Source organism: Martes martes (genome assembly GCF_963455335.1).
Source record: "Martes martes genome assembly, chromosome: 1".
In the NCBI taxonomy this organism is placed as follows: Eukaryota; Metazoa; Chordata; class Mammalia; order Carnivora; family Mustelidae; genus Martes; species Martes martes.
The window spans coordinates 147024748-147047387 of record NC_137888.1 but is presented as its reverse complement, the minus strand read 5'-3'; the positions used below and the strand labels follow the sequence as shown (position 1 = coordinate 147047387).

Below are 22640 nucleotides of genomic sequence, written 5' to 3'. Positions count from 1 at the left end.
CTTTTCACCAAACTTGGCACCCATGAGAATGTTCCGGGACAAGAAGAGGATGACAGGGAGGGAGGAGGGAGCCCTAAGAACTGATTAAGAAATATATCCATTAATTGAGAAATAACTCCAGTGTATGTATTTCCATATGCTATTCTTAAAAGTGTACAGCTATTGGGACGCCTGGGTGGCTCATTCAGTTAAGCATCTGCCTTTGGCTCAGGTCATGATCTCATGGCTGTGGGATGAAGCCCCACATCAGGAGGCACCACACTCAGGGAGAGTCTGCTTGTCCCTCTCTCTTTGCTTCTCCCCCTACTCATGCTCGCACATGCTCTCTCTCTTTCATATAAATTTTTTTAAAGAGTGTATAACTATAAAGAGAAAAAAGCAAGTTGTCCTACTTGGTACATAAAAATGAGACAAAATAAGAAACCACATTTCTGTTTGCTCATACAGACAAAAGTAACTCTGTGAATACAAGTAGGGATGTGATTAGACTGGAGAACAAGGCACATAGGGAAGAAAAATAGGAAAGCCACTTTCCCCCATATACCTTTCTGGACTTCCTAGCTTTCTAGCCTCATGAATGTGTTGTCTCTTCAAAATATAGAATTACCTAAGAACAAATTTAACCAAAGATAGATGTACAGAAGTTTTATGAATAGAATGAACTTAAATGAAATTATTTCTAAAAATAGAGTATATGGAATGCTATTTTTATGCACTAGAATACAAAATACCATTAATATATGGATACTTTCCTAAATGACACACGGGTTCAGTACAATTCCAAGTATGCAGAAGACTCCAAGTTATCAAGGTAACAATACTTCCCAAATTGATCTGCACAGTCAAGGCAATTTCTTTAAATGATTTGTAGAGGGGCGCCTGGGTGGCTCAGTGGGTTGGGGCCTCTGCCTTCAGCTCAGGTCATGATCCCAGGGTCCTGGGATCGAGCCCCGCATCGGGCTCTCTGCTCACCGGGGAGCCTGCTTCTTCCTCTCTCTCTGCCTGCCTCTCTGCCTACTTGTGGTCTCTGTCTGTCAAATAAATAAATAAAATCTTTTAAAAATAAATAAATAAATAAATAAATAATTTGTAGAATTGGACAAGCTGATTCCAACATGTAAAGGGCCAACAATAGCCAAGACATTTATGAAAAAAAAAAAAAAAAAAAAAAAAGAATGAGGAGGACAGACTTGCTGTACCAGCTACCACTACTAACTATGGAGCTAAATGATTTAAATACTGATGTTTTATAGCAATTACAGTAGTTGTCTTAAAATGATGATTTTTCTAGTAAGTCAGTTTAATTTAGATACTAAGGATACTCAAGTTATACAACATTTGAGCAAGATCTAGGACTGAAAACATCACAAATACAGTGAAAGAAACTCCTGATCAACTACAATTTACCAGTACTTCTTTAAAACTCAGTATCACCCGTGTTTATAGCAGCAATTTCCACAATAGCCAAATTATGAAAAGAGCCCAGATGTCCACTGACAGATGAATGGATAAGAGGTGGTATACAGGGATGCCTGGGTGGCTCAGTTGGTTAAGCCGCTGCCTTCGGCTCAGGTCATGATCCCAGCGTCCTGGGATCGAGTCCCACATCGGGCTCCTTGCTCCGCAGGGAGCCTGCTTCTCCCTCTGCCTCTCTGTCTGCCTGTACTCACTCTCTCTCTCTCTCTCTCTCTCTCACAAATAAATAAATAAAATCTTTAAAAAAAAAAAAAAAGAGGTGGTATACATACATATACAATGGAACATTACTCAGCCATCAGAAAGGATGAATACCTACCATTTATAGTGACATGGATGGACCTGGAGGGGATTACACTAAGCGAAATAAGTCAGCCAGAGAAAGATAAAAACCATATGATTTCACTCATATGTGGAATTTAAGAAACAAACCAATGAACATAAAGGAAGGAAAGGAAAAATAAAATAAGATGAAAATTGAGAGGGAAGCAAACAATAAGAGATGCTAAACTCTAGGAAAACAAACAGGGTGGCTGGAGGGGAAGTATGTGGAGGGATGGGATAATTGGTGATGGGCATTCAGGAGGGTACTTGATATAATGAACGCTGGGTGTTATACGCAACTGATGAATCACTAAATTCTACCTCTGAAACTTAAAAAAAAAAAAAGAAAAAATCAGTATCAAATGAATAACTCATAATTTATCATTATCAATGTAGTAACATTCATAAAAAACACTAAAAAAATACTAACTTTTCTTTCTTGAATTCAATAACACTTCTATATTGTAATTTAAGAAATAAGAAGTCAAATTCTGTGGATACAAACTCCCATGGCCATGTTAAGAGCTCTATTTGCACAAAGTAGTGTTTTTAACTGAAATGAAGCTTTTATATTCAGAGAACCAATGGCCACCTCTTAAAGGAGTCAATGATGGCAGCAACCTAGAAAGTAGTTTGGGGGACTTTGGGTGGATTCGTTTTTAAATATGGCTTGAGAATTTCCTACACTTTCTGGGAGACAGTGGGAGAGAGGGAACATGACAGACAAGCAGAGAGAGAGATTGAAAAAATATGATAGCCTCTTTCAGAGATAAAAATTTCCCCGAGGTTCCTTAGGTATGCTCTAAGGGGCAAAGTCAAAACAACTTTTATAGGATATTAACACTTGTTAGCCAGGATGTGTCAAAACAGGTCAAACAGCAATAGAGTTAATCAGATGGTCTCACCTGGGTGGCTACAAGGTAGATGAGTTCCCCAAGGGTTGGTAAGAGGAACTGCTTTAATTTACTGTTTCTGAAGTTTTCCCTAATTAATTCAGTTAAGACAGTAATTGCCTGAAAAGGAAAAAAGGTGTATTAGTTCATATGTATCTCTCAGTTCTTTCACCTATATGTAAAGACAAGACAATCTACAAAACTCACCCTCCATTTTTAAAAACTACTTTCCAAATTATTTTCAAATATGGGCCTTAATCCTGAAAAAAACAGTAAATGTCCCAGATGAAGGTAAAAATATATCCAGTAAAAAATGGGCACATACATATAGCACTTGTCAGTTACCAACCACATTCACTGTATTGCTGATCCTACCAGGCAACTGTTGCCACATCTCTAAAAACAAGAAAGAAAGGCTGAAACAGGTCTCTGTCCGGTTTACTTGGACAGCCAGGATCTGAGCATAGATTTTACCATGCCAGAGCCTACTATCCTCCAGCACACCGCAGTTTGAAAAATTGTTACACTGCATGAAACTTTTAAATGATTCCTCTAAAAATTTGAGAGTAGGAAATACTATACCAAAGTTTCAATATAATCCACTTTGAAATTCAGCAGGCTATTGTCTCAGATCCAGTTAATTTCCTGGGAGTCATGCTAAGAAAATCACATACATACACTCATTGCCAGAATTCATACACCAGAACACAAGTTAATCAAATCACAATGTGCCCATAAAGTAGAATAAAAGGGGTTTAGAATGATACATATAGAATGGCCCCATGCCGAGATGGGGAAAAAATGTATATAAAATAGTGTGGTAGCACTGCTCTAAAACAGTGGGACTCAAAGTATCATGCACAGATAAAACTGTTTCTTACTGTCAACAAAGATTTAAGTAGAGAAGCTGAGAGTAACAGGGTGCCTGGGTGGCTCAGTCAGTTAAGCGTCTGCCTTCAGCTTAGGTCATGATCCCAGAGTCCCGGGATTGAGTCCTGCATGGGACTCCTAACCTAGCAAGGAGCCTGCTTCTCCCTCTCTTTCTGCCTGCCACTCCCCTACTTGAGCTGTGTCAAATACATAATATAAACAAAATCTTGAAAGAAAGGAAGAAAGAAAGAAAAAGAAAAAAACTGAGAGTAAGCATTTAAAAACTTCCAAAGCCATTTGACAATGCCACAACATCCAAACATGTGATCATGGGCCTGACTCTGTAAACAAGAGTTCAGACAAGTTGGACCTGCACATGGGGTCGCTGCCCAACAGCCATGCACTAGAGGAACACTTGTTAGTGTGGTATTTTTGAAACAGCTTTATTAAGTTATAACTGACACAGAATAAACTGCATATATTTAAAGTGTACAATTAGGTACATTTGACATACATATACATCTATGAAATCATCACTACAGTCAAGATAACACCTACACATGTTACCTCAAGTTTCCTTGGTAATCCCTCCATCTTGCTCCCTTTCATTCTTTCTCCAGACAGCCACTGATTTACTTTCTGCCATTAATCCACATTTTCTAGAGTTTATATAAATGGGATTGTATTCTTTTTGGTCTGGCTCTGTTCACTTAGCATAATGCATTTGAGAGTCACCCATGTTGCATCATATATCAATAGTTTGTTCTTTTTACTGCTGAGTGGTATTCTCCTGAATGGATATACCAAAATGTATAAACCCCACTACTCACTACCTCAGACATAATGAACCCTCTATATGAGTGAGAAGGAAAGGGAAACATGTAAATCACATCAGCCCTTACAGGAGGCCACTTCTCCTACAGTCATCCTTTTCCATGACCTTTACTGATCATCCACTGAACCATCCGAATTTAACACCATTCAGACTTTTTTTGTAATCTACAAAAACAGAGATCTGTCACCAGCACACCTACCCCAAAGCTAAAGGAAGTATTCTGAAGAAAAAGGAAATGATAAAGGAAAGAAACTTAGAATTAACAGGAAGGAAACAAGAACATGAAAAGAATAGAGGTAAATGTAACAGATTTTCCTTCTCCTTTTAGATTTCCTAAACTATGTTTGATGGTTGAAGCAAATATTATAATAATGTCTGCTTTGGTTCTAAATGAATTTAGACAACATATTTAAGACAATTATATAAAAATGAGGGAAACTAAAAGGTTGAAAAGGAAGGTAAGTTTTCTATGCTTCATTTGAACCAGTAAAACAATAGGTTATACAAAATTATACACATATATATGTTATAAATATAATATCTAGAACCAGTAAAAACCTATACAGATATACTCTACTATAAAAAATCAAAATTATGAAAAATGTTCAGTAACTCATGCAAAAGTAAAAAAAAAATGAAAAACAGCAAGAAGAAACAAAATGGTAGACTTAATATCAAATCTATCATAATTATATTAAATGTAAATTGTCTAAATACAATTAAAAGACAGAGTTCCTTTAAAAATATGACACAACTTTTGCGATCTACAAGAAACTCACATCAAAGACAGTTATATAGGCAGATTGAAAATAAATAATAAAGTGTATACATGTACATGCATATACCTGTATATATGTATATATACATACAATCATGTATATGTATGTGTGTGTGTGTGTATACACACACATATATATAGGAGTAATCAAAGCAAAACAGGAATGGCTATGTTAATATCACATAACAGATTTCAGAGCAAAGAAAATTACATAACAAAAGGGTCAATCCACCAATAAAATATACCAATCTTAAATGTGCATGCATCAAACAAAACAGCTATAAAATATGTGAACCAAAAAGTGACAAAATTATAAAAAGAAATAAACCACCAATTATAATTGCAGACTTCAACACCCTTCTCTCAAAAATTGATAAAATAAGTAGACAGAAAATGAGCAGACATCAAAAGGTCAAAACTCTACACATACAAATTTGGCAACTTAGATCAAATGGACCAACCCCTTAGAAAACACAAACTATCACAACTCACCCAATATGAAATAGAAAATTATTTGCAGATGACATTATTGTCTTCACAGGAAACACCAAAGAATCTACGGAAACAAACTCCTATAACTTACAAGTGAGTCTGGCAAGGTGACAGGATAAATTGTCAGCATTCAAAAACTAACTCTAGGGGTGCCTGGATGGCTCAGTGGGTTAAAGCCTCTGCCTTCAGCTCAGGTCATGATCCCAGGGTCCTGGGATCAAGCCCCACATCGGGCTCTCTGCTTAGCAGCGAGCCTGCTTCCCTTCCTCTCTCTCTGCCTGCCTCTCTGCCTACTTGTGATCTGTCTGTCAAATAAATAAATAAAATCTTTAAAAAAAGAAAAAACTAACTCTATTTCTTCATATAAGTAATGAACACATGGAAACTTAAATTTAAAATGCCATTTACAATCACTGCAAATATTAAATACTTGGTATAAATCTAACAAAACATGCATAGGACCTATATGCTAAAACCACACAACACTGTTTAAAAGAAATCAAAGAAGATCTAAATAAACAAAGACATGAATTTGTGCATGCATGTGTTATATTTTCTGTAATTATGACCATTCTGACGGGAGAGACTGACCCTCCCAAGGCTAGCCAATTCTTAAAACAGCAAAGGCTCAGATTAACTATGTCTTTGATATGCAAACTAGCACCTCTACCTGGTCCATACACCCCAGGAAGCAACATTCTTCTGCCTTCATCATCCCAGGGCCAGTTAGCATCCAACTAAAGACTGCCTTAAGGCCCAAAGTCTGCTTAAGTTATTCCAACAACCCAATCCTAAACTGCTCACCCTTCCCTTGCCTTTCCTATGGAAACCCCAATAAAGGCCATGGCTTTAAGCATTCCCCTTGCTGCCATCTTCTGCTTTCTGATCACTGTGGTATTTTTCCATGTGGTCCTGTGTGGCATGCCATGCCTGTCTCTAGGACCTGTAAGTATAATAACCTTTGCTTTCCTGAGCCTCTCCTCTGTCTCCTTTGGTGGCCAGTCCTAACTGACACTCTTATAAACAAATACAAAATAAGAGATATACTATGTGCATAGAGAGGAAAACAATATCGTAAAGATGTCCATTTTCCCCAGTCTGATAGCCCAGTTTAATGCAATTCCTACCAAAATCCCAGCAAAAAATTTTGTAGTTATCAACAAGATTATCCTAAAATTTCTGTGGAGGGTGCCTGGGTGGCTCAGTCAGTTGGGTGTCTGCCTTCAGCTCAGGTCATGATCCCAGGGTCCTGGGATAGAGTCCGGTGTCAGGCTCCCTGCTCAGCTGGGAGTCTGCTTCTCTCTCAACCCTTCTCCTCCCCCTCCCCCGACTTGTCATCTCTCTCTCACTCACATACACACTCTCTCTGTGTCAAATAAATAAGTAAAATCTTTAAAAATAAAATAAAATTGGGGTGCCTGGGTGGTTCATCCATTAAGTGTCTGCCTTCAGCTCAGGTCATGATCCCAGGGTCCTGGGATCGAGACCCGCATCGGGTTCCCTGCTCGGCGGGAAGCCTGCTTCTGCCTCTCACATTCCCCTTGCTTGTGTTCCTTCTCTCATTGTGTCTCTCTCAAGTAAATAAATAAAATCTTTTAAAAAATTTAAAAAGTAAAATAAATAAAATTTATGTGGAAAGGCAAAAGAATTAGAATAGCCAAAACAATTTTGAAAAAAAAAAGGGGGGGACTTGAAATTATTCTACTTGATTTCAACACTTACTATATAGATAAGTAATCAAAACTGTGTGGCACTGCCAAAGAGATAGACATATTGATCAACGGAACAGAGAATCCAAATACAGCTCCACACAAGTATGGCCTAGTGATTTTTGACAAAGGTGCAAAGGCAATCCAATGGAGGAAAGTCAGCCTTTTCAACAAAAGATGCTAGAGCAACTGGCTATCCAAAGGACAGAGGAAAAAGTAAGCCTTGACCTAAGTCTAACACTTTATACAAAATATTAACTTAAAATGGACCAGGGACTTACATGTAGAACATGAAACTATAAAACTGGGCGGTGGGCGGGGATGGGATAAATTCTTCAGGATCTAGGTAAAAAAGTAGACTTGACACCAAAAGCTAGGAGACATTGAAGATGTGCAGTTGGCAAATAAGCACATGAAAACACGTTCAGTGTGATTAGCAATTAGGGAAACATAAATTAAAACCATAATGAGGTATCACTACACACTTACCAGAATGGCAAAAATACAAAATAGTGACACACCAATTGCTACTGAGAATGGAAAGAAACTAGACCACTCAGACATTACTGGTAAGATACAAACTGGTACAGCCACTCTGGAAAGTAGTGTAGCCATTTCTAGAAAGAAAAAAAAAAAAACACTAAACATGTCATTACCCAGCAAACTGTACCCCTGAGTATATGTCCCAGAAAAACTGATTTGGTGGTAGGTTTACTCTCTACCTAACCCCAGATCTTAGAAACTTATCCCAGAGAATGAAGACTTTGATCCACACAAAAACCTATACAACAATGTTTATAGCAGCTTTATCTGTAACTGTCAGAACTCAGAAATGACCCGGGTGTCTTTCAGCAAGTAAATGGTTAAATAAATGGTACAACTGATAACATGAAATACCCTTCAGCAATGAAAAGGAACTACTGACACACACGACAACATGGATGAATCTCTAAAGAATTACGCTAAATATTAAAGGCTAGTCTCAACACATTACAGACCACATGACTGAATTTACACAACATTCTCAAAGGTACACAAATACAGAAATGGAGAGTAAATTAGTGGTTGCCAGTGGTTGGGGTGGGGTTGAGACACGTGACAGAGCAAATGTCTGTGGTTCTAAAACAGCAATCTGAGGGATCCCTGTGGATGAAATTGTTCTGTTCCTTAACTGTTTCAATGCCAATATTCTGGCTGTAACATTGTACCATAGCTGTCCAAGATGTTACCATTGTGAAAAACTGGATGAAGCCTACATACACAGCATCTCTATATTCTTTTTTTACAACTGCATATGATCCACAATTATCTCAAAATAAAAGGTTTAATTCTTTTAAAAAGCCAACCTCATACTAAATTTGAAACCTGTATCTCACTCTCTGCTTCACAAAGTTAGTGGCAGGGATTTATAACATTTTTCCATTTTATAATGCACTGGCATTTTGTATCAGTGAGTGTCACTGGAAATTAAAAACATTTCAATGCTGCAGATCCTTAAAGAGATAAAACTGTCTGAACTGCCTGCAATGTAGCAGAAATTGCTCTGGAGCTTAGGGTCTTGTAAATAGACACACATCATAGAATCTATGCTAGTAGAGCCACAGCGACCTGACACGTCACCTGCAAAAGGTACCCCTGATAACCCTGAACAGTACACAACAGGTAATGCTTGTCTGCAGTGTTATTTGTACAGATTTTCCATTTGCTATTTTTAAATTTAAAAAAAAAGTAATATGAAAAAGGAAAAGTGTAAGATTAATTAACTAACATACGGCATAAATGACAAATACCAAGGAGAAAAACAAGTTTTTGTTGACGTAGGTACAATGACATTGGAAAATGCCAACACTAAACCAAACGAAAAGGGTGTGGTGCATAAACAATGAATCTTGGAATGCTAAAAAAGAAAAATTAAATTTAAAAAGTAAAAAATAAAATACACTTGTTTAGTTCTTCTTCAAATTCAAAAATCAAATAGTGTGTGGATATTGTTCTTAGCATATTTTCTTATACTCTGTAAAAATTCACCTGGCCTTCTAACACTGAAACTAAGAGGCGTCTGAGTAGGTCAGTGGATTAACCGTCTGACTCTTGATATCAGCTCAGATCATGATCTCATGGGATTAGGCCCCACATCAGGCTCCACACTGGACATGGAGCCTGCTTAAGATTCTCTCTCTCCCTCCCTCTTCACCTCCCCAAGACAGACAGACACACACACACACATACACATGCTCTCTCTCTAAAAAAAAAAATTTTTTTAATTAAAAATAGGATATTCAAGTATTCTGCTACTCTTGTGTTTATTTTTTGAAAAACCAAAGTAAAGAAGAACTAGGGAATGGGAAGGGTCTTGTTTCTAGCATCATTATGCTTTGAAGCACATCTACACCATCATTAATGAAGACTATCCTTCTGCAACCACAGGCATGATTGGTTGATTACTACAAATAATAATTTAAGACTGTACTATTTCCTAAACTACTTTGAAATCCAAACCTATTTTATACCAACTTTGACAAGGTGGAACAAGGCCTCTTTCAGCTTTATCTGAAGTCATCAGATTGAAAAAAATAGTCAAATGTGCATCAGTCTTACCTACCCTAGACTGAGTCTCTTAAGTCAAAGGCAGAAAGACAGGAAGATGAATTAAGAATACCAAAATTTGGAAGTTCTGCAGTTATAAAACTAATAATCTGACACTTGCACAGATATAATTTACTTGCTCTTGACCCTCAAAATAGTTCTTAAATATTCGTGTTCAAAGTTACACAATGAACAGCTACAGAAAGAAACTAAATTAAACTCCTGATTCAGAAAGTATCTGGCATTTCCTTTTGGTCAGTGTTTTTAAACCAACGGGACCTCCTTTTAAACCCTACTGACCTACTCCCAGTGGGAGATAGAGCAGCAGTCACCATAACAACTATAACATAATCTTTTAAATTAGATATTGTTCAACATTCTCCCCTAACCTCTCAAGAGGTATTCCACAATCTCAATGAACAGAGAATTCCAAGTGATACCACTCTGCCCAGGCTTTTTCTTTCTTAGAACCCCACTTTCAATGTCCCAAACATAGCTTATGCACATAAAAGAAGAACATGGTAAGTTTCACAGTCCTCTCTTAAATTTTATTCGTATTAAATCTTAGATTCCCTTGGATCTTGCATTTCTTGCCAAGTAAAATCACACCCGTAGACTCGAAACTTCAAACCCTCATTTTCACAAGAGCTGGTTAAAAAAGTGAGAGAATGAAGTCTTGACACACAAAAGCAGGCCAATGATGCCAAAGAAAGATGGAAAACCTGTTTGAAGATAATATAATTCTGTTCTATATTTGATAACTAAAACTGTGATTGCAAGGAAACACTGTTGTCTCCACAACGCTCCCCTAGTGACATCCTGACATCAAAGTTTTAACACTATCATCTGTGGATGTAACCTTTAATCTCTGATTCTCTGCATATGGGTTGGGCGACTGCATTCAAATTGACATCTACCTCCTAAAAACCAGATGATGGAAGATGTAGCAAGGACTGCTAACTTGTCCCTTCCCTGTTGAGGCCTAAATATAAACAACCAACCTATAACTGGTGGATTCCTTCTCATAAAGATAAGGTGTCAAGAAAAGCAAATAAAATGCAGAAGTAGACTTCTTACAGTCTTTTACAGTCACATAGAAAGTTTGGAAGCACTAGGCACACAAACTGTATCAACTTCCTCAGTTGTTTGGGGGTTTTTGTTTTTAAATTAGGTGTCAACAACTTTCAAATGAAAAAGAAATTTGTCATTTTTTGGTTACCAGTGATCCGATCTCCCTTCCTAATACCCCTGAACTTACTTTTGGGGAAAAATCTTTTGTACAGCACTTAGTCTGCGGGATGAGAAAAAGGGCATTCTGCCGTCCAAATATGGAACCTGACAGGGACCCTGGCTCCCTTTGGAAACGTCTTTCCTCCCACGGTCTGGTACAGTCAAGGGAAGGCCACAGTCTAAACTCAGCCAGCAGGGCTCTTGCTCAGAAATCTGACTCTTGAGGGGATAGACACAGAGTAAAGAAAATGATGAACTTCATTCACTCATTCTGGTAGTGGCCCTAACCAAGACTCCAAGTGGGTCCTGCTCCAGAGGCCTTCCAGAGTTGTCAGGTTCTGGCTTCTCCAAACCTTCTCTTGGAGCCCTTGACCTTGCTCATACTATCCTAATAAATACCCCTTATACTTAAGTTAGGCAGAGTCAATCTGGAAAAGTGATACACAGTACCACTGCTGACCAGTTCTCCTTCTTTCCTGGATGCACACCAAGATTTCCCAACCCCCCTCCCCCACCTGGCGTTAGATGCGGTGGGGTGACTAGGTCCAGCCACTGGCCAAAAGTGGAAACAATGTAGGTATGCCCATGTGCAATTTTCCAGTCTCTCCTCCCCACCCCAGGAAACTTAAAAGCATTCTGCAGGAGGGAGATGCCATAGAGATGGAAACAGCCTAGAAGGCTGAGGTCAGCTGCCCTCAGAGCAACCATGCCAACAAGAACAAAGTTCAGCCTGAGATGTTGATGGTCTTCATTATCACAACATAAACTACCCTATCATGAGACTGAACCCTCATTCAAGGAGACTACTCTAGTTATACATAGAAATAAAGGCTTGATGGGGCGCCTGGGTGGCTCAGTGGGTTAAAGCCTCTGTCTTTAGCTCAGGTCATGATCCCAGGGTCCTGGGATCGAGTCCCACATCGGGCTCTCTGCTCAGCAGCGAGCCTGCTTCCCTTCCTCTCTCTCTGCCTGCCTCTCTGCCTACCTGTGATCTCTGTCAAATTAAATAAAAAATCTTTAAAAAAAAAAAAAAAAAAGAAAGAAAGAAAGAAAGGCTTGGGTGCCTGGGTGGCTCAGTGGGTTAAGCCTCTGCCTTCGGCTCAGGTCATGATCTCAGAGTTCTGGGATCAAGTCCTGCATCGGGCTCTCTGCTCAGCAGGGAGCCTGCTTCCTCCTCCCTCTCTTTCTCTCTCTCTGCCTGCCTCTCTGCCTACTTGTGATCTCTCTCTGTCAAAAAAATAAATAAAATCCTGAAAAAAAGAGAGAGAAAAGAAATAAAGGCTTTTTCATGCTTTAAAATAATCACTAATAAAACACTCAGTAAATTCTTGCACATATATCTAAGGGTAAAAGATCATTTGTGTGGCAGCTAAGATCTGCCATCAACATTTATGTCATGGATCTGTTACTACGGTTGCAAAGCACCAACCACCAGAATAGCAGTGTGTTAAAGTGTATGAATAGGGCAACTGGTGGCTCAGTCAGTTAAGTGTCTGCCTTCAGCTCAGGTCATGACCCCAGGGCCCTGGGATCAAGTCCCGAATCAGGCTCCCTGCACATGTGGGAGTCTGCTTCTTCCTCTATCTCTGCCCCTCACCCCTGCTGGTGCATACTCTCTCCCTCAAATAAATAAAATCTAAAAATAAATGAATAAATAAAAGCATATGAATAAATATTGCTATGCAGATTAAGAAATTAGATATCAGATACAATAAATCTGTAATGAATCTGTCATTTGAAACCTGAGTAACCATTAAAATTATTTTGTCCTTTCAGATGGATGGCAGACAACATATCCTGAATATTACTTGCCTTGAAAATAACAAAAAATGTCAGGTAAAATATTTTTAAATATCTTTATAAAATGCACCACTAAATTACAAGAAATTAAGGAAACCTGAAAGACCAAAAATAGAGAAGAGGGGAAAACAGATATAAGTAAGCACTCAGGATACTTTAACCCTGGGACACCTGGGTGGTTCAGTCAGTTAAGCCTCTGACTCTTGATTTAAGCTCCCGTCTTGATCTCAGGGTCATGGGATGGAGCCCCAGGCCGCCGGGCTCCACACTCAGCAGGGAGTCTGCTTGAGATTCTCTTTCCCCCTCTCCCTTGGTCTCTCTCTCTCTCTCTCTCTCTCTCTCGCACACTCACTGTCAAATAAATAAATAAATAAATCTTTTTTTTTTTTTTTAAGAAGATACTTTAACCTTGGTGGCATGTGCTAAATCTTGGTGACCTTGAAATAACCTTTGGAAATGGAACAAGAGACAAATTTTTGGCATTTGCCCATAGTGTGGCATCAAATATAGGAGATCATTTACATTCAGTTGAAACCCCAAGAATGTAGGAATAAAACGTGAACCAGCCTGCAAAAGAGGACGGTAAGGAATCTTGAGATCTTGGTACTGAATGAAGTGGGGAGGGGGTTGGCGGGTGGGCAGGCAGGCAGGCATCTTCCCTGAGCATTGAACCAGGTGTGAAAAGCACATCTGCAGGTCACATTCTCATTGCCTTTCACATGGGAGACCAGAGATTCAAGCACCTGGGAGTTTGCTCAGCTGACCAGTGGCAACATAGCTTTAATGATGGTCTACAGTTAATGAGGTATAAATGCCAGGATTTCCCCAGCAGACTGTAGAGCAGTGATTCTCTATTTTACTGTGCTTCATAAGACACCATACTGGGCTCCACCCTCAGAGTTTTTCATTCTTTATGTCTGGGGTGGGGCCTGAGAATCTGTATGCCTAACAAATTGCCCAGTGGTGCTTAAGTTCTAAGACAACAATGAAATCACTACTGTGGGATCCAATGTTGCCTGCATATTAGAATCATTTGCACTATAGATACTGTATCTATACTGTATACTGTATATACTGTATACTATACTGTATCCAGCCCCAAAGATTCTGGTTTAATTGGTCTAGGGTGTAGCCTGGACATCAGAATTACAGAGAACAAAGCCTGAAAGTCCAGGGAACTGGAAATGTTGGAATGCTTCTACAAAATGCAATTTGTTCAAGCCACCAAACAGCCCTTCCCAAGTGGGCCTGAAAAACATGCCTCAGGGATAGGGGAACCAGCACCTTTGAGAAGCTCTTGGCTATCCCTGACAGACTGGGGAGGGTGGAGGGACCAACAGAAAATACAGGCAGTGGAACTGGGTTCTCTGATCACAGTGGGAATAATGGGATCTAGCAGTGGTAGAGGCCCTTGAGCACTTAACCGTAGGCACAAGAGTCACAGTGAGTCATGTGGCACTCTGGTGATCAGAGTATTCTGACCCACAAGAATCCAAGATGATGATAAACTGGCCATCAAATCAGCCTACTAAAGTGATGATTGACATACAGTAAGAAAATTTCTAGACCTACTGGGCAGAAACCTAACAAAAGTCCCCACACCAAGGATTCAGTCTCTCACCCAGATCCCACACCCAGGCTGGTTCACAGATCCAGAGCTCCTACATTAAGCTAAAGGTCCCTTCCAAAGAAACCCCTAAAAAATGGTCACAGTGAATGCTATAGATCTTCCCTCACCACTTTCCTTCCCCAGAGAGTCCTCAGGTATTTACCATGGGTCTGAGCACTGGGAAAATACCCAGACCCTTTAAACTTTTTAGATACTGACTCTGAACTTGGGCTGATCTCTGAAGACCTAAGAAGCCATTTTACTCTAGTCGTCAGATTAAGAAAGAGCTTATCAAGGCCAGGTGCCACATGGGATCTTACTAAATCCATCTCACATCTGTCCAGTGGGCCCATGGGCCTATCCTTGGTTAGTATCCTAGAACATAGAAAGAGAAAAGATACACACGGTAACTAGTTGGATCCCCAGAGCAGATTCCCACCCAGTGAACTGAGGACTCTTCAGAGTACAAAGAGACAAAGCAGAAGTTCCTGGAACTACAACACCTGCCCTGCCCGCTCATCCAAAGACAGTAAACCAAAAGCAAGCCATACCCACCAGATCAACAATTAGGAACCAGCGCCAACAAAGACTTGAAAAGCACAAGGATGGGAACTTCTATCACATCCCCACTTAACTTGCCTGTTAAGCCAGTAGAGAAACTACGTGGGTTATAGCTACTGCAAATTTAATCAGCTGATGCCTACTGCAGCTGCAGTTTCAGATGTGGCATATTTACTGAAGCAAATTAACATAGCCCCCGGCATTTGTTCTGCTTTCTTTTCCATTCTAATCAGTAAATAAAATCAGAAGCAGTTTCCACTTACCAAATTGCCCCTATATCAAGTCTCCTGCTCTGTCATAATATAGTCTGGAGGGACTCCCTCATCTTGATAATCTGCAGGATAGCATACTGTTTCATTATCCTGGTGACATGCTAACTGGACCTGGTAAGTAGCACCCTAATTTGGATGCCAGAGGGTAGGAGAGAGAAGTCCTGCAAAAGTTCATGGTCTATTACTCTGGTGAAGTACCTAGGAATCCAATGGTCTTGGAGCATGTGATAATATTCCTTCTAAAGTAAGAGAGAAGTGGCTGCATCTTGTGTTACCCACCGAAACAAGGAGGTTCGATAATGGGTGAGTCTGTTTGGATTTTAGAGGCTCCAACCCATTTCCTGATCATCAGTAAGGCTGCCAGTTTTGAGAGGGGCCCAAGAAAGGGCTCTACAGCCAGTCCAAGCTAAAGGACAAGCTCCTCTGTCAGTTGGGTCTCAAGACTCAGCAGACCTAAGCCACTGGAATGGACTGGGGCAGATATGGATGCTATACAAAGCCTATGGCAAGCCCTAGCAGCAGTCATAGCACAGCACAGACCCCTAGGATTTTGGAGTACGGTCTTGTCCCGCCCTCTGTCAACAACCACACTCCATTTGAAAAGCAGCTCCTGGCTTGTTCCTGGACCCTGGCTGAGGTTGAATGCCTGACCCTGGAATAATATGAGACCTGACCTACTCATCATGAACTGCATGTTACCGTAACATTCGTCACACACAATAGCATTTTATTTTTAAATTAAAATGGTAAAAATGGGCCCAGGCCAAACAGATTCACTCACTCCATGTGCAGGTGACTCAGACCCCTATGGTTATCTGCTCCCACTGCTCAGATGCTTCTCCCATCGTTGACCCATTCTCACGACTTCCTAGGGAGTTCTCGATTTCCTCCCTCTCTGGAGAAAAAAAGCATAAACCTGGTTCTCATATGGATCTGCATGGTATGTCAAAATCAGCAGAAAGTAGATGGCCACTTCACTGCAGTCCCCATTCAACTTGGCCCACAAAGACAATGGTGAAAGAAAATCCACTGAGCAGGCAAAACTTTGGGTGATACACCTACTAACAGAGAGAGGTGGACTAAGGATGGATCTATACCAACTCAGAGGCAGTAGCTAACAGGGGAGTCAAAAACCTAGAAAGAACAAAATTATACCCCCAAAAAAAGAAAGAAAATCATCAAGTAGGGAGGTATCAGAGAATTAGCTCCTGTATTTTACTTCTGGACTACTGATCAAGCAAACAATGCTCACCAATGGCAACTGTGTGGCAGTGGCTAAGGGAGGGCAGTACAAAATGAGACACCGGCAGTATGCAGAGGCCTCAGTCTACAATCAACCTACGATGATAACAAAGTGATGTGAGTCTAACAAGTGCTTCTTTCCCCATGTCAGGTGCTGCAGCCAGGACTCTCTGGCAGCTCTACTGGAAAGAGAGGCACCCCTCTACTTCCACCCTTCTCCACTTCCCTCTGGCAACCACAGACTAAACGGGACGAAGAGGGAAGAAGCAGCTATTCCAGACAGATAAAACAAAGCTGGACATATACTCCAGGTATTGCCCCAGTGTAGTGGTAAAGCCCTTCTTCTGTATCTGATGTAGGAGCTAGTAGGGTATAGACAATATATACACATATCTTTGTCGAGGGTTAAAAGACATTTTTATTTGGAATCAACAGAACACAATTACTCCCACTACATAAATGTCTTCTTAAGAAACCAAGTTACCATTGTCCTTCATTAATACTGAGTCTTTTAGGGACCAAAACAATGTAAAAGTTATGGCACAAAGCACATAACCTCAATACTGCAGTTGGAGCTTGCTATATATAACTGCTATTATTTACTTGGTACTGTGTTCTTAATAGTCGTCCCGTCAACATTCCTCAATAGTAGAAATACAAAGGAAACTCATTTTAAATTGCAGTTTTCTGCCTCAGGGATCAGCTCTGATTAGTTCTGTTTCGTGCAATTCTCTCCATCACCAATTTTCTTTCCAGGTTTCTTTCATCTAATAGAAAATTAAATGTGATGCTCTGCTAGGTTCCCAAGGATTACTAAATTATATCATATTCAAATATGTAAGCCTCACAACTGCTACTCCAAAAATATTATAACAAAGGTATGTGCATAGCCCAGGTAAAGCAAGCATAAAAATTAGAACAGAAAACACAGAAGCTAAAAATCATTCTATAAGATGTCAGGTAAGAAATTAAATGAATTCTACCATTATAAGAAATTAGGAAACATGCCTTTTAACAAGTCTTTAATGTGAGATGTTTAATTTATCTGCAAAAGTGATTCAAATATGGCAATTCCACCAAATGATATAAACTTCAGCATCATGGCTTAATACAACAAATCCAGAATGTTTCACTTTATTCTACAAAAAGACACTATTATTATTCAACTCTGGCTTTATCGCTTTCAACAAATTTGTCTCTGGCACTATCCAAAAAGTAACAGAAAAACAAGTTTGTCTAGCAGGGAAGTACAGGGCAGAGTCAGGGAAGTACAAGGGCAGAGTCGCTGAAACTAACAATGGGGAGGATTGTAATTGGTAACAGTCTCAGTTCAGGGCTACAAACAAACCAGAAATGGTTTCCCAGTATCGGATGTACAAGATGGCATCTGTCAGCCCCTCAACACAAAAACTCCTGAGGAGACCACATTGACACAGCAATGGAGTACAAAGCACTCTGTGGGGCTATTTAATAACCACGAAATGGGGGGGAAGTATAAACCCAACAAGGCTGAGGTCGTTCTGTTGTTTTGTTTTGTTTTTAAGGAACCCATCTAGCACCATTTTTACAAATTGCCATCAACAAGAACTTGCTCAAATGCAGGTTTTAGAAAGAAAAGTATTACCAGAAACCTAGCTACACTAATTTTTTGGTTTTTTTTTTCTTTAGAAGTTCTTCCCACCGGCCACATTTGAGCAATTCCTTTGTCTTGAACTGTGACACATACACTGGCAGACACACAACACTGATATTAACAGAGTCTTGATGATGGGCCAAATTTAAATACCCCTATCCCAAGAACAGCAAAATCGCTGTCTCTTGAGATTTTAATCAAAAATTTATTTCTCTCTATGCTTCCTGTTGCCCTGACACGCAGCAAAGGTGATACTGAACCTAACTCAAAATGTGTGGGTTTGGGGGGTTTTTTGTTTGTTTAAAGATTTTACTTATTTGAGAGAGCGCACATGCACACACAGAGGGAGAAGGAGAAGCAGACTCCCTGCTGAGTGGAGAGCCAGAAGCGGACTTGATCCCAGAGTCCTGGGATCATGACCTGAGCCAAAGGCAGATGCCTAACTGACTGAGCCACCCCAGTGACCCCTCAAAGTGTCTTTGGAGGTGACATGAGGCTGGTGTCCTTCTCACTCCCTCTGACATGCCCAAACCTTCTGTCATGCCAAAGGACCCACGATAGAGTCTCACATTATCATATTATACCAGCCTCCCGGGTGCCCTTGACTACTGACCCCCTGCTCACTCCTCTTCCCCACTGAGGACATTGGCTCCTTGCTCCTCACCGTCTTTCTCACCTGCACTCCTGCACCTTCTGCACCACCTGCACCTTCAGCAAAGTGGACATCCATTTGGAACACACACCCAGCATCCTGACCACGCAGTGTCCTTGGGCTCATTGCTCAGTTCATTAGCCTGCTCCTCCACCCAACTCAGCCACTCACCCCCAGTCACCTCCTGGACCCTGACAGCACCTCCAATACTTCTCAAATTCAAACACTCTTTAATCTCCACTCTCATCTTTTTAAGATCCTTTCAAAAGCCCTTCCACAGTACTTTTTAAACTCACCAATACCATCGAAGTCAATGAGTGCACCATCTCCTTGTTTATTTGCTTTCCTACCCAGACTGGGTCCTGGGGTATAAGACTCAAAACCACAGGGCCTCATGTGAAAGGTTTGGAAGTGGCCACTCTCTCCCTCCAATGGACTCAACCACTCCGTTGATGTTTTCTCTTCTAGAGAACGTCATACAATGAGGCAGATTGGTTTCTTTCACCTTAAATTCTTTATCATAAGCTTGGTTTCTAAGGAACCCTATTTTCTTTCCCATTCAGGGAGAGGACAGCTTCTGAGCTTCTCTTCTACTTCAAATCCCATGGGCACTCATTCCCCTCTTTCTGAAGCTGACCCGATATACTTACTGCATTGTCAGAAGCCAGATGCAAGATTTTGCAGCCTCCCACCGCCAAATCTTACCCCTTCCCTGCTCCATCTACCTTTACCAATCCTCTCTTCCCATTGTAGGAGATAAAGAGTACCCTTCTCTGACCTAAGGCCAATCATCCTCCTCAGTCATTCCCTCCTTCTCATCTGAAGGATTTTATACCTTCAGCTAGACCTCACTAGCCTCTATCTTCAATGCCTCCCTCTGGAGTGAATCTCCACACTCGTACCCAAGCTTCATTAACTAGATACATATTTACCACTTGCTCACCTCTGGTTTTCTACACAATCATTCCCATCTGGCTTCCACTGCATATAAACTATTCTTACGAGTTACTAATAACCCTCATCTTGACAATTCCAATAGAAATGTCCGTTTTCAAATTAACCTAAATCTGAGAAGCAATAAAAAAGATGACCATTTTCTCTTTGGCACATGGTCATCTCTTCCCTTCTACTAATGCAACTCTCCTGAGTTTCTTTCTACTTCACCACTGTTCCTTTTCAGGTTCCTTTATGACTTCCTCTTTCTCTGTTTAATATCCTTTGTCCATTATAAAGCTCCATGAAGACAGGGACACCTTTTTTTGTTCATTAGTGTGTTTCCAGTGCCTACTCCATTACTTGGCCCAAAAAGCCTGGATCCATACCTAATATCCTATATGAAATTAACTCAAAATAAATTTTGGTACAAATAAAAAATGCAAAACTACAAAATTTTACAAGGAAACATAAGAAAAATGTTTTGTGACTTTGGAATAGACAAAGATTTTTTGGATAGGATATCAAAAGCATAATCCATAAAAGAGAAAAACTGATCAATTAGACTGAATCAAAATTAACTTTTAGATAACATTATAAAGAGAATAAAATGACAAACCATAGACTAGAAAAAAAATACTGCAAACTACACATCTGATAAAGAACTTATATCCAGAATACATAAAGCACTCTCAGATACAGATATTTAGCTGTACAGACAGATCACTAAAGAGTGAGAGTTGGTAATGGATTGATAATAGGAAGACAGATAGCAAAGTTCAGTACTAAGAAAACAACCCTAACTTTGAAGATTATCATTTCCCCAAACTAAATTGTTCTATGCCCATCCAGCCTCATCTCTTTCAGCCACATGCTTCCCAAGTGCAAAGTGACTTGGATCATCACTAGTTACACCTACTTCATGAGACCTCGACCATGCTATTATCATTCATGCTATGTTGCCTGTCTTGCACTTTCTCATAAAGCTAAGTAAACTTGATGCTGAATCAAAATAAATGTAAATAAGTATATATATTAATGTATATACTACTACATATGTATATACTCCCATACATAGGGAGATTGAATTCACCAGAAGTCATCTAGCCCAGAGCTATTGGGGGGGGGGGGTTAATAATGATTAACAGACATGGGGCTTTCCAAATGGTTCTTCTTTGGGCAATTCCAGAAAGTTGTGTCATTTGGGCAACTTGTCCATTTCACTTAAACTGTCAAGTATTTAGGCCTATAGTTAGTACCTTTTAATGGATCTTGAATTTCCCTCTTAGTCCCACTTTAACACATCACAAAAATCTTGATGCATTAGGTGTTCATTATCATTTAGTTTAAAATATTTAAATCCTCTTGAGCATTCTTCATTGGCTCATGAGTTATTTAAAAGTATTTCAATTTCCAAACTCTTGGGGGATTCCCCAGATTTCCTCTTGTTATCTATTTCTAATTTAATTCTATTGTAGTCAGAATTTATTCTAAATTTTAATTAATGTCATTAATTCCATTTATTTTAATCCTTTCTTAAGATATGTTTTGTGGCTGAAAATGTCTTAGTGGATAATCAGTGTGCACTGAAAATTAATGTGTTTTACAGTTGCTGGAGTTAGTGTTCTGTGAATGTCAACTAGTTCAGTTTCAATTGTATCATTCAAGTCTTTTATGTCCTGACTTTATCTCCTTTTTTAAAACATACATAATGAATTTGTCTACTTTTACTAGTAATTCTAGCAAATGTTTCTTCATCTATTTTAAAGTGCTATTAGTTGATACATACAAATTAAGGATTGTTAATACTTCCTTAATACTTCCTAATGAGTTGAAACTTTTTTTTTTTTTTTTTTTTAAGATTTACAAGAGCAAGGGAAGGAGCAGGAGCAGAGGGAGAGGGAAAGAATCTCAGACTCCATGCTGAGCACAGAGTCCAACCCAGGGCTCAATTCCATGATCCTGAAGTCACAACCTGAGCCAAAACCAAGAGTCAGACGCTTAACCAACTGAGCCACCCTGGTACCCCGAACTGAAACTCTCATTATAAAATACTCATCTTCATCTCTGGCAATACTCCCTTAATGTCTACTTTGTTATTAATATATCCACACAAACTTTCTTATTAGTAGTATATCCACGGTATATCTTTTCCCATTTTTTTAGCTTGTCTTTTATTTAAAGTAGGTTGCATATAAACTGTACATAGCTAGGTTTCCTTCCTTGATCCAGTATGATAATCTCTCCCCTTTTGAAAGGACTATTTAAGCCACTAACATCAAATGTAATTACTAATGTGGTGAAGTTTAAGTCTATCAGCTTGCTATTTGCTTTCTCTTTTTCCCACGGGATCTTTCTTCCTTCTTTCCTGACATCTTTTGAATTGAGCATTTAGTATTCTATTTAATCTCTTCTATTGGCTATTTAGCTATAGCTCTTTAATTTTTACTAGATATTCTGCAGATTATAAGAATACCTGTAAATTATCACAATTCACCTTAAGTCAACATTACACTATTTCATATACGGTACAATACCAACAATATGTATATAAGACACATAAAAGGGACAGAATATGGTAATTGTTGAAATTTTTCCAAATATGATAGAATCAGCTCACACTGCCAAGAATCTTGTTGAACCTGGACCAAGATATACAAAGAGGCACTAGGCCCATTATACTCAAACTGCTGAAAATCAAAACCAAAGAGAATATCTTGAAAGCAGTTAGAGAAATGCTATATA

At 39.5% G+C, this 22640-nt stretch overlaps 1 protein-coding gene across 1 annotated transcript in view; it reads right to left on the bottom strand.

Annotated features, from left to right (window-relative positions):
• The window catches only part of ULK4 (unc-51 like kinase 4), a 610308-nt gene that overhangs the window by 527430 nt on the left and 60238 nt on the right, over positions 1–22640 (bottom strand). The window contains exon 18 of the mRNA XM_080819657.1: positions 2706–2813. Coding sequence (XP_080675783.1) covers positions 2706–2813 — 108 coding nt within the window. The remainder of the gene's footprint in view (positions 1–2705; positions 2814–22640) is intronic.